The sequence below is a fragment of the Cyprinodon tularosa genome, unplaced genomic scaffold (genome assembly GCF_016077235.1).
Source record: "Cyprinodon tularosa strain WSP-4 unplaced genomic scaffold, ASM1607723v1 ctg261, whole genome shotgun sequence".
In the NCBI taxonomy this organism is placed as follows: Eukaryota; Metazoa; Chordata; class Actinopteri; order Cyprinodontiformes; family Cyprinodontidae; genus Cyprinodon; species Cyprinodon tularosa.
In genome coordinates, this window is record NW_024038965.1 from 79,735 (window position 1) to 94,481 (window position 14,747).

General features: G+C 37.4%; 1 protein-coding gene across 2 annotated transcripts in view; it reads left to right on the forward strand.

The window, feature by feature from the left end:
- LOC119785994 (contactin-4) overlaps nucleotides 1-14,747 on the forward strand; it is a 126,281-nt gene that overhangs the window by 23,931 nt on the left and 87,603 nt on the right. For both annotated transcript variants that reach the window (XM_038289022.1, XM_038289020.1), the window contains one exon: nucleotides 6,776-6,899. In XM_038289022.1, coding sequence (XP_038144950.1) covers nucleotides 6,776-6,899 — 124 coding nt within the window. The remainder of the gene's footprint in view (nucleotides 1-6,775; nucleotides 6,900-14,747) is intronic.

The following is a 14,747-nucleotide window of genomic DNA, read 5'->3' on the forward strand; positions in this document are numbered from 1 at the left end:
CAGGAAGAGGGAAACAAGGCCCTTACCTGAGGCAAAGACTCCCACTCTCATTAGAATGATCATAATGATGACGACGTGGGAAGAAAAAACTCTTTGTCCTAGTCAAGGTTAGAGACGTGTATCTAGGAAAGAAAAAAAGGGAGAAACATCTCATCTTTCATCGTCTCAAGTGAACAAAGAGAAAATTAACATTTTCTTTTCCTGTAAAGCAGTGGTGTGCAGCTTGCCGCATGACACATGGTGTCTGAGGAAATGGAGGGTGTGCACCAGTGCGTGGCTGTGTGTGAGAGTGCATCTGCTAAAAAAAAAAGTCAGATTTCACGGGAGTAATTAGTGCGCCATTGGTTAATTACTCCTGTGTATTGATAGTTTGGCAGAAGCAACCAAAACAATGAGCTTTACAGAGCACACATACAGATTACATGCACATAGACAGTGTCTCTTTTCTAATTAGATTGAAACCATTATAGAAGCTATATTCTGAATATCCAGGCTCTTATATGACCTATCCTCGATACATTAAAAAGTAAAGATTCAACAGATGATAATCTCTCTAGCCAATATTTTAAACCTTTAAAAGATATGTGTTTTCAAAAATGTTTTTGTGTCCCCTTTTACGACCTGTCCAGGGTGTACCCCACCTCTTCTCCACCAACAGCTGGAGATAGGCACCAGCACCCCTTGCAACCCCAGCAGGGATAAGCATGACAGAAAATGGATGGATGGATGTCTCCCTTTGCAATCTATTTATAAGAAAATCGCACATTTTATCCAATTATGGCACTTGGCAGCAACAAATTCCAATTTAATATATGTTATTTGCACAAGAATAACATAAAGTAGTGCATTTATGTAAAGTTAGAGGAAAGATACCATGTTATCTATTTGTGGGTCTCTCTCTTCTTCTTTTGGTCTACTGATGGTTGGTGCAATACCACCATGAACTAGGAAAGAATGAGGACTTAATGTAACTCAAGACATTAGTAAGTCTCTACTTTGATACCTCCAATGATACTATGTTCTGTGTAAATACTCCATCCTGATTTACTGTAGGGTGTCCATTTAAAGTGTTATAGGACACCTGTACAATTGTTCTGATGAAACAGCCTGATTATTATAGATTATTGAGCTGGCTCACTCTAAAATTATATTTATTATCGCTAAACATACCTGTTAAGCTGTGATCCACTGAGCTACAGGTTCTGTGGCCAGAGCAGCTTACCTTGGCAACTCTTCAGAAGAGATATTGTGAAGTCAACTCTATTTCTTGTGAAAAGCTTTTGATTTTTATGGTAAAAAAAATCAAAACACTAATGTATTATTAATTTCTTTAATATCAATTCCTTTCATAAGCCACTATTCTATTAGCTGGATAATGTCCTTTAGTTGTCCATTATCAGAATGAATGGACTTCACAGAAGCATGTCACAGATCATTTCTCTGCGATGTGCACTATTTCTGATAATGGACATATCGTCTGTAATTATCCCTTACATATTTTCCAGTGCAATACCTTTTTTTTTTTTTTTCCCAAAAACCCAGAAATACATTATGTAATTATTTTTTTCAAATTTACCGTCACAGTATTGGGGAAGTTCACCCACCGCACATTTCCAAAAAATGGTTTGGCCATAGACAAAGCTTCTTGGAGTAGTATTAAGCAGTTCTAGTAAAGAACCTCATGCTTACTGTGAAGGTCGAGACCAGGAAAAGTTAGACCCTGAATTTTTGTCTCTGCTCTGGGCTAGGTAGTTGTTACGTCACTTAACCATGACTCATCTGAGGGAAATATCTCAAACTGCAGGTACAGCCTACAGCCTTTTTATTCTTCACATGTGTGCAAGGTCAGTGCAACCAAAGTACCTTGCTTTAGCACCCACGCCCCTTTGAGCAGTGTCAATATGGGGCATACCTTAAACAATATGACTAAAAGGACATTCCCCCTGCATGAAAACATGGTTGAAGTGTGACAGCTCCTACTGGCGGGTGTAAAATCTAGAGAACTTAAGACCATAAGTAGTGTCATAGTCAAAAGGTCGTGACAAACTTTTGGAAATAATTTACTGTCCCTCTTGGATGACATGAAGGTGCTTCAAAATTAGTAGAAAGAGCTATTTTTCTACTTCTACATATTGGGCCGGATCTATCAAAGGTTTGCGTGTATAAAAACGTGAGCTATTTCACTGCGCACGCTAAAAAATGTACAAACTGATCTATCAACAGCGTGCTAAAAGGATTTGGTCTTTAAAACGTGCTAAAAAGCGCCTCTTATCCATTTAGTACTTTTTCTGCAATTAATATGCAATATGGGGCGTTTACACGCAGAAGTGCGTCTTGTGGCAGGAGAACATGTAAATATATTAATTAAGCACTCGCAAAGTGATTTATTAAACCTGAAAGCAATTCTGCTAACGGTATCTGACTCTATATTTAACACGTTTCAAAAGAAGGTGCAAATGGTCTGTATGCGTAATTGCGCACACATGGCAGCGGTTATTGTCGCAAGAAGGAGACATCGAAATGAAGCAAGGAGACGCAGAGAACGCATTTTTTCACTCCGTGTGAATATTTTTGGAATGAACAAGGAAACGATCATCAAAACATATCGTTTATCCAGCATTGCCATTTTGGAGCTGTTGGGGGAACTCCGAATGGATTTGGAGCCAGCCACAAGGAGGACCCACGCAATACCAGATATCACAAAACTCCTTGCAACATTGCACTTTTTTGCATCTGGGTCATTCCAGCGTACGGTTGCAGCCAGAGCTGGGATCTCCCAATCTCGTTTTTCAGAAGTGCTGTCCGACGTTCTAAATGCCATGTCGCCCTGACGCCCTAACGGAGAACCCCGACCACCCCTTGCGCCTGTGGAGCAACATGCCTATGCTGCGGGGATGCGTCATCTTATCCACAGTCACTTCTTGTGAGCCATTTGGTATGTGCATTTTTCTACAGCCCAATATAAAACACCTGTTTTTTTTTGTTTTTTGTTTTTTACTGCAGTGAAGTAGAAATTCAGCCACATACCACCTTAGGGAATAAAGGTTGCCAAAGTTTATATATATATATATATATATATATATATATATAATTTTTTTTTTTTTTGGAGGGGGTGGGGGTGTCACTGTAAGATAAAAATTTCTTAATGCACTAGTTTGCACAAACTACAAACTACTTTGCCGCAAACCACCAAACGCGCAAAACCATCATTTAAATAGGGCGTCTCCAACAGTTTTGCACCTGCCACCAGTTACGCAATCGCTCTTGTTAAATCACCCGCAAACCATGGTTCAGCCCCTCGCGCAAAATTTCAGTTTGCGAGCGCAAATTACTGCACGCAAAATTGGATCTTGATAAATCCGGCCCATTGTGTGGTGTTGTAAGCTTGTGGTCTGTACTATGTACATAATACACACAGTACATATATGTGTCAGGCCTAACCAAGCCTTACTTTAGATCACTTACTGGAATTTATTATGGGTCTAATAGGTATTGTTAAGAGGCTGTGCTGTTTCTAATTTGATCTAATTTTGTAAGGGCTGATGTAAGGCGTGTTCACCGTAACCCGCTATATATTTTTGATAAATGCCATATGTAGCACCAGCATTCATTTATTCCTTCTGTTGTTTGACCAATCAAAATCATTCTTGATAAAAAATATTCGGTCATAATGACTTGGATTTGTAATGTGATCTGCAGCTGTCTTTTATTATGAGCTTTGTCACAAAGAACCAAAAGGATTACTTAAAAATATATATATTTTGGCATTACTTTAACAAATATTTCAATTATTTTTTTATTAGATTTTCTATTATTACACTAATTGGTCAAAAATGTATATGTTTTTTATATTTATCACATACAACATTATAATATGCAAGAATGTATACAGCTAAGGCTAAACTAGGGGCTTGTCAACAAAATATTAATGTCATGGGTTAGGGCCAATGTATTTTCCTGTGCCTAGGAAAGGCCTGTCAGCTGGCCCATATAAAGTAATAACCAACCATTAAACAAATCTCACCAAGCTCTGTTCAACCAATAAGCCAACTCTAGAAAAAAAACATTGCTATTGTAAAATGTTGGTGGCAGCATCGAAGCAGCAGCATTGAGGTTGTCACCAAGATACTGATTTGTTTCCTAATTTTAATTAGAAAAACAAAATGTGAAAACTTGAAGATTTCACAATAATCTGTGATTGGGTATTATAAGAAATGTCAATAAGCTATACCGACAAAACTGCAGTACAGTTCCAGGGTCATGGAGACCTTTGCAAGCCACTGTGAAAATGTATTAAGAGTTTTGAATCTAAAAGGAAAAAAAAAGTTTCCTTGGTTTTCACTTGAATTCCCCAGTGACAAAGAAAGTCTGACTGATTCGTTTGTGTGTAGCTTCTTTCTGAGCACAGTTACTACATATTCTAATTTTCTCTGGAAAGTCTCAGAGGTGTTTCTCACCTACATTTGAAGTTTACTTTGCTTTCTTTGGGGTCTCTTAACAGATATTTTCCTATGTTTAAGACTCGGCTTCAGCTAGAACAACAGGGATATATTTTCTCTAAAGCTGTCTTTGGCTCTGTGTTTCACCGTTCAGCTAGAAGATGAACATTTGCCCCTATCTCAGGGGCAATAGTTCATGTTCACCCCCCCAATATTTTTCTGCAGTCAGTCCAGCCTTTTCCACACCCCCAAGTCAAACTGCATTGTATAGTCTTGGAGCATTCCCTGTTGATTCAACTTTATTTCATTTCACAATGCTTTAATATCAGGACATTGTGCACTGGGGACCATTCAGAGACTCAAAAAAGAAAATTAAAAGTTCATCACAGATTTATTGTAGGAATCCAGAGAGACATCTTTTGATTTTGTTGATTGGTGTTCTGCCCTACAACTAGGGTTTTTGTCCTTTGTGAATTATTAGATGTTTTAAGATTTAATTGTTATATTTATTTTGGCTTTCGTATGCTTATTGCAAAAGCCAGGTTCCTGATAAAATTGAGTTTTATTAAAGACGGCTGAATCCTCTATGATGTCTCACAACAAAAGATTGCAGCACTTTTTTAGTGTAAGTGCAGTAACAGCACTCAAGTTAAGGCAAGGCAAGTTTATTTGTATAGCACAGTTCAGTATAAGAACAATTCAGAGTGCTTTACATGAAAATAGATGAAAAAGAAAAGCAAAATAAAAGCAAAGATGAAAAAATGTAGTAAAAGAAAACTGTTGGACCACAACCTTTAACAGTTTACCAGTTAACAGTTTAACTTTAACAGTTATAGGCAGTTCTAATGAAATGGATTATAACTTTGACATACAAACAAAACTTTGACATACAAAATACTTAGGAACAAATCCCATCCAAAAATAACAACGTATTAAGGTTTTTCAGCTTAACATAGAACCAAAAACATACCAAAAAAAAAAAAAAAAACACGGATTCAGTACAACTCAGAAGAGGCAGAACAAGGGGAGATATAAAGATTGCCTCCCAGTATGGAAAAAGGTTGCAAGAATTAGGAGTCTGCTTAACCTTTTGAACCACAACCCCATTTTTCTCAAAATTACATGCTCCAATAAAAATTAGTGCATTTCTGAAACCACAAGATCTATTTGAATACATTTGTTGTCACATTAACAAAAGCATTTGTGAGATTTGTGGAGATATTTCAATACTACTATATGTGTTACTAATTAAGAGTAAATAAAGATGACACAGCAAAATTTCAAACCTCACCTGAAAATTCAACACACTTTTAACATCTCTTAAATGATGCTGATCAAATGATCACCAAACTAAAGTACAATATTTTGATATTGTTTTTGCAAAGACCTCCCCTGCTAAGATTATGCTGTACATCAATGTCGTTGTTGACTAACTTGACAAGGTACCTTACAATGTACCCCTCGAGTTCAAAGGATGAATTACCAAAGAGGCAAAAGCAAAGGCAATATTGGTGCAGCAACTAACTAAAAATGCTTTTGCTTTAGCACCCCAACCCAGTACATTTATAAAACATGGTGAGAACCATTTAATGCTCTGACCTTGAGGTCAACTTGCTTTGATCTCCATTTCGGGGGGGGGGAAAGGCAAGTGTCTGAGAATGTTGTTCACATGTGAATAATGGTTTTCACTGTTCAGTGTAGGATTTCTAATGTTCCACAGTGCTTCTCAATGGTCACTAGGGGAAAATTGTGTTGTTGATTGTTTTTATATTTAGGTAAATTGAAACTGTTGGAGACCCGATAGTTCTTATTATGCTCTTTAATACAAACTCTTACAATTGACAGCACTTTTTTAAATATAATTATAAGTTTAGGTTGTCATTTAATGTAATTTCATATTTTCTAGTAAATGTAGTTTAAGTTAATTAAACTTTTGTTTAAAGCTATGCGTTTTGACCCACATTAATGTAGAGTTTGAACATATACACAGATTAGGACATTGTATTACTATTAGCATGTTGATCACGAATGGAGCTAAATAAACTTTGCTGTGCTGCAGACTTTGTAGAATAGGCCTAGACATCGATGTGATACAAGGTTATCTTTTGTTAATTGCTCTCTCATCGCAATATGACATCTGCATCCTGGCATGATGGTTTATTAAAAGCATAATGTACTCAGAGAGCCATCTTGGCAGCTAATTATAATAGGTGTTGAATTAACATATCGTTTCCAGATGCAGAGTGATTCCTCTTTGCATTAATACGTTGTCACTTGTTCCATTTCATAGAACAGCTAATGTTTTATTTATTTCTATTTATTTATGTCTGACACAGAGAACGCCCGGCACGGTCCTGTCTTCACCCAGGAGCCCAGTGACAGTATTTTCCCAATGAGCTCTGGCGACAAGTTGGTGTTTATTAACTGCAAAGCGAAGGGTAACCCACCTCCACAATATAGGTATGTTCTCTGTTTTATTTGTAGGATTGAGTGATTTTCAAAAAATACCAGGTTTACTCTGAAAAGCAATGCTTCATTTGAAATGAAAACCAGAATTTTCAATTACAGTTAGATAAAAAAAAAAAAAAAATGAATCTTGAGGGAAAAAAAGTTTTGTCACTCAGAATCTTCATTTCTAAAACAAATTAATATCTCAAACATTTATTTTGTTTATATTTATTGCGTATGGATTGAAGATAATAAAAACCAAAAGCTCAGTTTCTGTGGGAAATTTGAATATAACACTAAATACATACAAATATGTTTTTAACAGAAATATAAGGATTCTGAAAAGCATATTGAGATCAATACAGTCAAACCTTAGTCTTGCCTCATTTAGCATGAATTACTGCATCTGTGCGGTAATTCATGCAATGTGGTTGATAAGGTCATCTAAATCCTTGGGTCTGGTGTCTCGTCCTCTTTTTTAATATCTCTGATAGTTTCCCTGAATGGTTATGGTCAGGCCAGTGTCCTGACCAGCCATTCTCTAGTATCATGATGAAATTAGATCAGCTTTTTCATAAAACTTGAAAAGCATGTAATGCTCGAAAACCTACTGTCTCTGCAAATTGTGAACTTCAGAAAACAAAGCAAACCGTCACTGGTACCTCATAATGTTACTGACTGGGGTAAAATGCTTTTGATGTTGTCACTGGTTCATTTGACACGATTACTATATGTAACTTATGCATAGGATGCATTGGTGGGTAGGGACTCTAAATAAAACTTTTTGCAGTAATTTTAATTAACTTGTATCTGTGATATGACTGTTTAATTTTTTACTTTACCATTTACTTTGACAATGAACGAATTAATGAAGATTAATTAATAAATAGATAACTTTATCACAGACAATTCAGAAAACAAATTACAAATGTAACACACGCTGACATAATGTATAATTAGTGACATACTATGCATAATTTAATGCTGTTGCATGATAAGGAGTATGAAGAAATGTAACTTATTTACCCCTTCATACCATACACATTCAAATAGTCCATAACATTAATAATATTGCTGATTCATAGTTACCATTCTACTCCATAAGGCTGAAAATAGGGCATCAATAACTCTTTTGACTTTTGCTTAATCAATGTCATAAATCAGTTGACCTTTTATTTTTACATTTAAGAGCAGCTATGACCTCTTCTTGTCCCACAGCTGTGAAAAATACAATGTTTTGATTTCTATTATGTGTACTAATTTACCAAATAGTTATTGAATCACTACAGACCAATCATCAATAACTATTAGGTGCTCATAAAATACTGAAAATTATCATAATAAATTATCATAAAATTGTCCAATATATTCTGAGACTTGGACTTAGATTTATTTTCTCCTTTTGTTACACGAATGTAAACAAAAATAAATTTCATTAAGAACAGCTCTCCATACAATTTCATTTTTTTTTAAAGTGCAGCCTTGAATACATAAAAACAGTAAATTCCATATGTTATTTGATTTATTTCATTCTCATCTAATAGTTATAATTATATAATATTCCCGTTTAATGTCCTTAAAATTTTGGTTGCTGATTGTGCAATACCTTCACCTGCTCAAGTAAATTTCTCCAGCTCCTTGATATCCCTGATGACCATACTCTTCGTGTTCTCTAGTGATCGGTTCAGCTTAAAGGAAAACCTTGCAGTTTGCTGTCCACATCGCCTGGATTTTCTGATATATACATTAGTGCCCCTCAGCCTTTTTCCTTGTATGTGCTTTCTATTGACAAAACACAGGATGATGATTTGTCTGTCCTTAGAGCTTCCTCTCAGCAGAGGGTTGCAAACTTTGATGTGCTCACAGTTCAGGTTAATCCCAAGGGACTGAAGAAAGATGTGCCTTCTTTTGTTCAGTGAATTCAAAGGTGACTAAATTCTGCTTCTCCTCCACCCTAAGTGGCCACTGTGAGCACATGTTCGGGGTTTAATCTGTAGCCTTAGGATAACATCATTCATCCTCATTCACTGTTCCAGGTCAGAAAGGCAATCCTCTTGTCCTTCTTCGTATTTTGATGGTAGAGAGCTTTCACCTCTTTGGCCAGCTAAAGAATACCTTTCTGGTGCAGCCTGATGGCAGACCAGAATTTTTTTTATCCTCTGCCAATGTATGGAAGCCTTTATCACACCATCCTCTGAGGATGTAACAAAGAGGTGTCCTCTCTTGTAATGGCTTGGCTCAATTCTATGTTTATTTTTTTGTGTTTGACAAGAGTTCACGAAATTCCTTCTAAAATCCACTGGGTCGTCGGTGAACATTTTTAAAACACTTACAACTAACAACTCCGGACATATGAAAATTACGCCGGTAAAATGTTTACCAATATAGACATGTTACACAGCGTTGGAAAAGCTTAGATACTCCGCAATTCAACCTCCAAGTTAAATGTATGGACATAGCAAGCCCCAAAGCACAATTAACACAGATATAGCATTATGTCAAAATGTAAACAAGACAAAGCAGCCAAAACAACATACATTTGAAGGCGTCCAGCATGCGTTAAATCCAATCTTCAATTGTTTATACTCCATTCATCATAAGGGTACACAGATGAAATGTGATCCAGCCTATTTGTAATAAAAATATTCCATAATGAGAAAAGCTCCACATAACGTCCTGTTTTGACATCAGAAAAATTAGCTGGTCATAGTTAATGCTTAGCACCTGGCTAATATTTACATCCCAATACTTATTTCCTCAGTTCTTTGCCCGCAATGTTTGGTATGTTTCTTTACATTTTCTTCTTATTTACAAGACAGAATTTTCCAGATCTTTGTATGACTCGATTTGAATCAGGGACAGCCACTGAAGTCTCACAAGTGCTCCTTGCTTGTCAGCCAATGATGCACTGAGTAAAGCGATATTACGTCCCATAGAGTCCTGCCGTTATTGATTAAGACAACGTGGGCTTACAAACAAGGGTAGACATAGCTGGGTTGCATAAAGCAGAGCCGTGTTACCAGCTTGCTTAAGAGTGAAACACACAGCTGGGAGTGCGCAGTACGAAGCTGAATAATAACAACTGTCCTATTTTTTTAAGTTTAGATGCTGATTTTGTTTTATTACAATGTCTAAGGCTGAAAAAAGCAAACAAAACACAGCTCAGAATGGACATGCTGGAGACATTAAAGTTCAGAGCCCCACAGCTCTGGAACTGATGTAGCTAGAGGTCTGAAATGTTCTGCATTTATGGTTGACATGATATAGAACAAATTTAAAACAACGAGACATGGCTTTTCTCAAGCATGTCTTTATTACTGCTGTTAAAAAAGTACCTATTATTTTCAAGAATAAAAAACAACTTTAAGTCATGTTTGAAATGTTGCAGCTTGGGCTGTGTTTTACTCACACTATTTTGATTTATACACTGCCTGGCCAAAAACACCACCAAAAAAAAAGGTCACTTTGTGGGATTGTTTTGATAAACTTCTGCATTGTCAAAAGATTTATTTCCATCCAGTGTTGCATAAATTTTTCACCGAGATCTTGCATTGATGATGGTAGAGCCTGACCGCTGCGCAAAGCCCTCTCTAGCACGTCCCAAAGATTCTCAATGGGGTTGAGGTCTGCACTCTGTGGTGGCCAATCCATGTGTGAAAATGATGTCATGCTCCCTGAACCAGTCTTTCACAATTTGAGCCCGATGAATCCTGACATTGTCATCTTGGAATATGCCTGTGCCATCAGGGAAGAAAAAGTCCATTGATGGAATAACCTGGTCATTCAGTATATTCAGGTAGTCAGTTGACCTCATTCTTTGAGCACATACTGTTGCTGAACCTAGACCTGACCAACTGCAGTAACGCCAGATCATAACACCGCCCCCACAGGCTTGTACAGTAGAGACTGACATTTTTTCGGGAATCCCATGGGTCACGGGATTCCCGTGGGATTCCCGTGGGATGGGAGTCAGTATTAGTAACGATCACGTGATTGGGACGGTACAGGATTAAATATTAACGGGAGCAGACGGGAGCGGGAGCAAACCCATAGTAACTAAAAAAAACTAGGATCGATGCCAAATAATAAAATAAAATAGAAAGAAAAGAAAAAATCCAGTACTTGCGCGGCGCCGCCATTTTGTAGTTTTTTTCCTTGAAGCCTACACTATAATGCGAGTCAAAAAAACTACACGACCCAGAAACCATCAGTGCTTCCGCTCTGAGTTCTCTGAACAACAATGGAGGGACCAACAGTTAGTGGCGAACCAGACTTTGAAAAATTTGATTTGCAACGCAAGCTGAGAAATAAGGATGTATCTGTAAAACTCACGGAGCTGACAGGAAAGTCTCAGATATTACCGAACTTCACAAGAGTTCAGTATCACGGTGTTAACACCCAATACGCCGCTTGTAAAACGTGCTTGACCGTAATCAAGTACACTAGTGAGTCCGGGACGAGAGGTCTCAAAAGACACACTTGCAAGGGTAATACTGGAAAGAATCAGCCTTTCATTTCTTCGTTTGTCAAGCGTAAGGTACCATCACATGTGAAGACTCAATTGACCAATAAAATTGCTCGCATGTGCTGTCAAGATATAAGACCGTTTGCTACGGTAGAGGGGAAAGGCTTCATCAGCGTTGCGCAGGACCTGCTCGATATTGGAGCCAAGTATGGAGAGGTACAGGTGGAAGACATACTGCCATGTGCACACAGTGTCCATGGTGGAAGAGGAGTATGACAAAGTTAAGCAACTTGTCATGGAAGAGCTCCGTCAGGTATGTAACATAGCGTGATTTTGTAAAACAAAAACTTAGTCATTCAGCAGTCTAATCAATAATTATCCTAACACTAGATTTATTTCCTTTTTTAACTGCTCAATTTCTCAGTATTCTGAGTGAGGCATGTATTATGTTAAATATTTGTGGCCATGTAATAAAATACTTAATTCCTTTTTCTGCAGACTGCAGACCATGCTATAACCACAGACCTTTGGACAGAGGAGAGGACCAGCACACACTACATTACTGTCACAGTTCATTACATTATGGATTGGAAGCTAATGAACCGGATTTTGGCTACAAGGGAGATGGAAGGTGTTAAAACCGGTGACAACATCAGAAGAACTGTGGAGGGAATTCTTCAGGTATCTCTCTCAAATCAGATGGATTTTATTTACATGGCATATACAATAATACTTATTTACATGGCATATAAAATTAAACTTGCCAGTTAATTCATAAAATGTCTTTAAGACATGTACTTCGAAATAGAACATTGTGCAATAAGAATATTTCACAAGAGAATGTCAAGATGCTGAAAAAGCATATGAGTAAGCAATTATTTTAGTAATATATATAATTAGGAAAATTACATCTGTAAAATACATTATTATTTATCATTCTGTTATATGATGATCTTATGTCTGGGCTTCTATTTACTAAGGTTTTATGTTTTGTCTTTGTAAAAAAATAACTAACAGGAATTTGGCATCCTAAGAAAGGACACAGTCTTTGTGACGGATAATGGCTCCAACGTAACAGCAGCTTTTAAGGATTATATCAGAATCTCCTGTGCTGGTCATAATATCAACTTAATCTTAAAACATGTATTTGACCACTTGGATGAAGACAACCCAGTCCACAGTAGGATCATCAAACTGTTTAGGGACACAAAGACTCTTGTGACACACTTCAAAAGAGCAGGGTAAGATAACATAAAATATTGCCTTGTATCTAATTATGAAATCAAATGAATTTTTTTTCTTTTTTCCCAAAAAGACCCTCTAATTACAATTTGTAATCCCTGTAACCTTGTCACTCCTCTTTTAATTTCAGGTTACAAAAAGAGCTGGACCAGTCATTAAAGCAAGCTGTCGAGACAAGGTGGAATACCAGACTAGCAATGCTCCAGTCTGTTAATGATGCTCTGAGGTCTGTTAAGCTGCATGAGATCCTGCTCCGCAGAAACGAGCTGCGTTATCTAAACAACATAGATTGCGATCTGCTCGAGGACATCATCAAACTCCTGGAACCTTTTGACGAGGAATGATTTCTTGCAAATGGGCAAGTCTGGAAGTTTACCATATCCAGCTTTTTGAGCCATTTGTGTGTGTTATCTAAATTGTGAATGTAATGCCTTTATGCACTTTTTGGTCAATTAAGCATACATTTTAAATTTCAGCAATTTGAAAATTAAAAGTAACGTCTTTGTTCAAACGAAACAATTAATAAATTTCTAAAAGGCAATATTGTACATTTTGTTTATTAACCTAAGATAAGCATGGTCTGTTTCCTTGTTTGTTACTTTTATTATGTATTTATAATTATTATTCCTTTTACTTTTACTAAATTCAGATTCAATGTATTGGCAGAAATCTTATTGAAGACAACAAGAATGGGAGTGGTGCGGGAGCGGGAGTCATTCTGAATGGGAGCGGGATGGGAGTGGGAGTAATTTCACCAGGAGTGGGACGGGACAGGATTTAGATTTCTGCTCTGGCCCGGGCTCGGGACAGGACACATTTTTTTTCTGTGGGAGTGGGACGGGACAGGAGTGAAAATCCACTCCCGTGTCAGTCTCTATTGTACAGTAGGCACTAGGCATGGTGGGTGCATCACTTCACCTGCCTCTCTTCTTACTCTGATTCGCCCATCATTCTGGAACAGGGTAAATCTGGACTCATCAGACCACATGACCTTCTTCCATTGCGCCACAGTCCAATCTTTATGCTCCCTAGCAAATTGAAGCCTTTTTTCTCTGGTTAGCCTCACTGATTGTGGTTTTCTTACGGCTACACAGCTGTTCAGTCCCAATCCCTTGAGTTCCCTTCCCATTGTGCGTGTGAAAATGCTCTTACTTTCAGTATTAAACATAGCCCTGAGTTCTACTGTTTTCTTCAATTTGACCTCACCACACATTTAAGTGATCGCCGATCACGATCATTCAGGATTTTATTCCGGCCACATTTCTTCCTTGAAGATGATGGGTCCCCACTATCCAGTTTTTAATAATGCGTTGGACAGTTCTTAACCCAATTTTAGTAGTTTCTGCAATCTCTTTAGATGTTTTCTCTGCTTGATGCATGCCAGTGATTTGACCCTTCTCAAACAGACTAACATCTTTTCCACGACCACGGGGTGTGTCTTTCGACATGGTTGTTTAGGAAATGAGAAGCAAGTCATTGCACCAGTTGGGGTTAAATAACTTGTTGCCAGCAGAAAGACAATCGCCCATGCAGTAATTATCCAATAGGAGGCTCATACCTATTTGCTTAATTGAATCCAGGTGGCGACTTTTTTTTTTGGCCAGGCAGTGTATTTTCAGAAACTTTTCAAATGATGTATCACACGTGTAATTTGGGCTTACAGTTCTTCAGATATTTGCTTTTCTATTTGGGTATACTAAATAGGTGAGGATTATTTCAAAATTAGGTGGATATGAAGAGGATTTATTACACTATCCTCCGAGGATGTAACAAAGAGGTGTCCTCTTTGTTGTAATGGCTTTGCTCAATTCTATGTTTATTTTTACTGTTTGACAAGAAATTCAAGAAACGCAACAAAAAATTCGAACTACAGGAAAAAAAATTGGTACCAGAAGTGACCAAATCTAAAGAGTTCAACCATGTCAAATGCTGCCAACAACAAAAATTGTGTAATGACCTCTGCTTCCTGTTGCCTCTGTGTCCTGCCCATTGTGGGACTCTGTTTCATTGCTATACTATGTAGAGTTCACAGCAGGAACTGGGCTATAATCGTATGGTTGAGCAGAACTGATCCCAGATTATACTCTTATGTAGCAAAATAAAACTTATTTCAGAACTTCAACATTTAAGACAATTTTGTCTTCCGAGCTCTC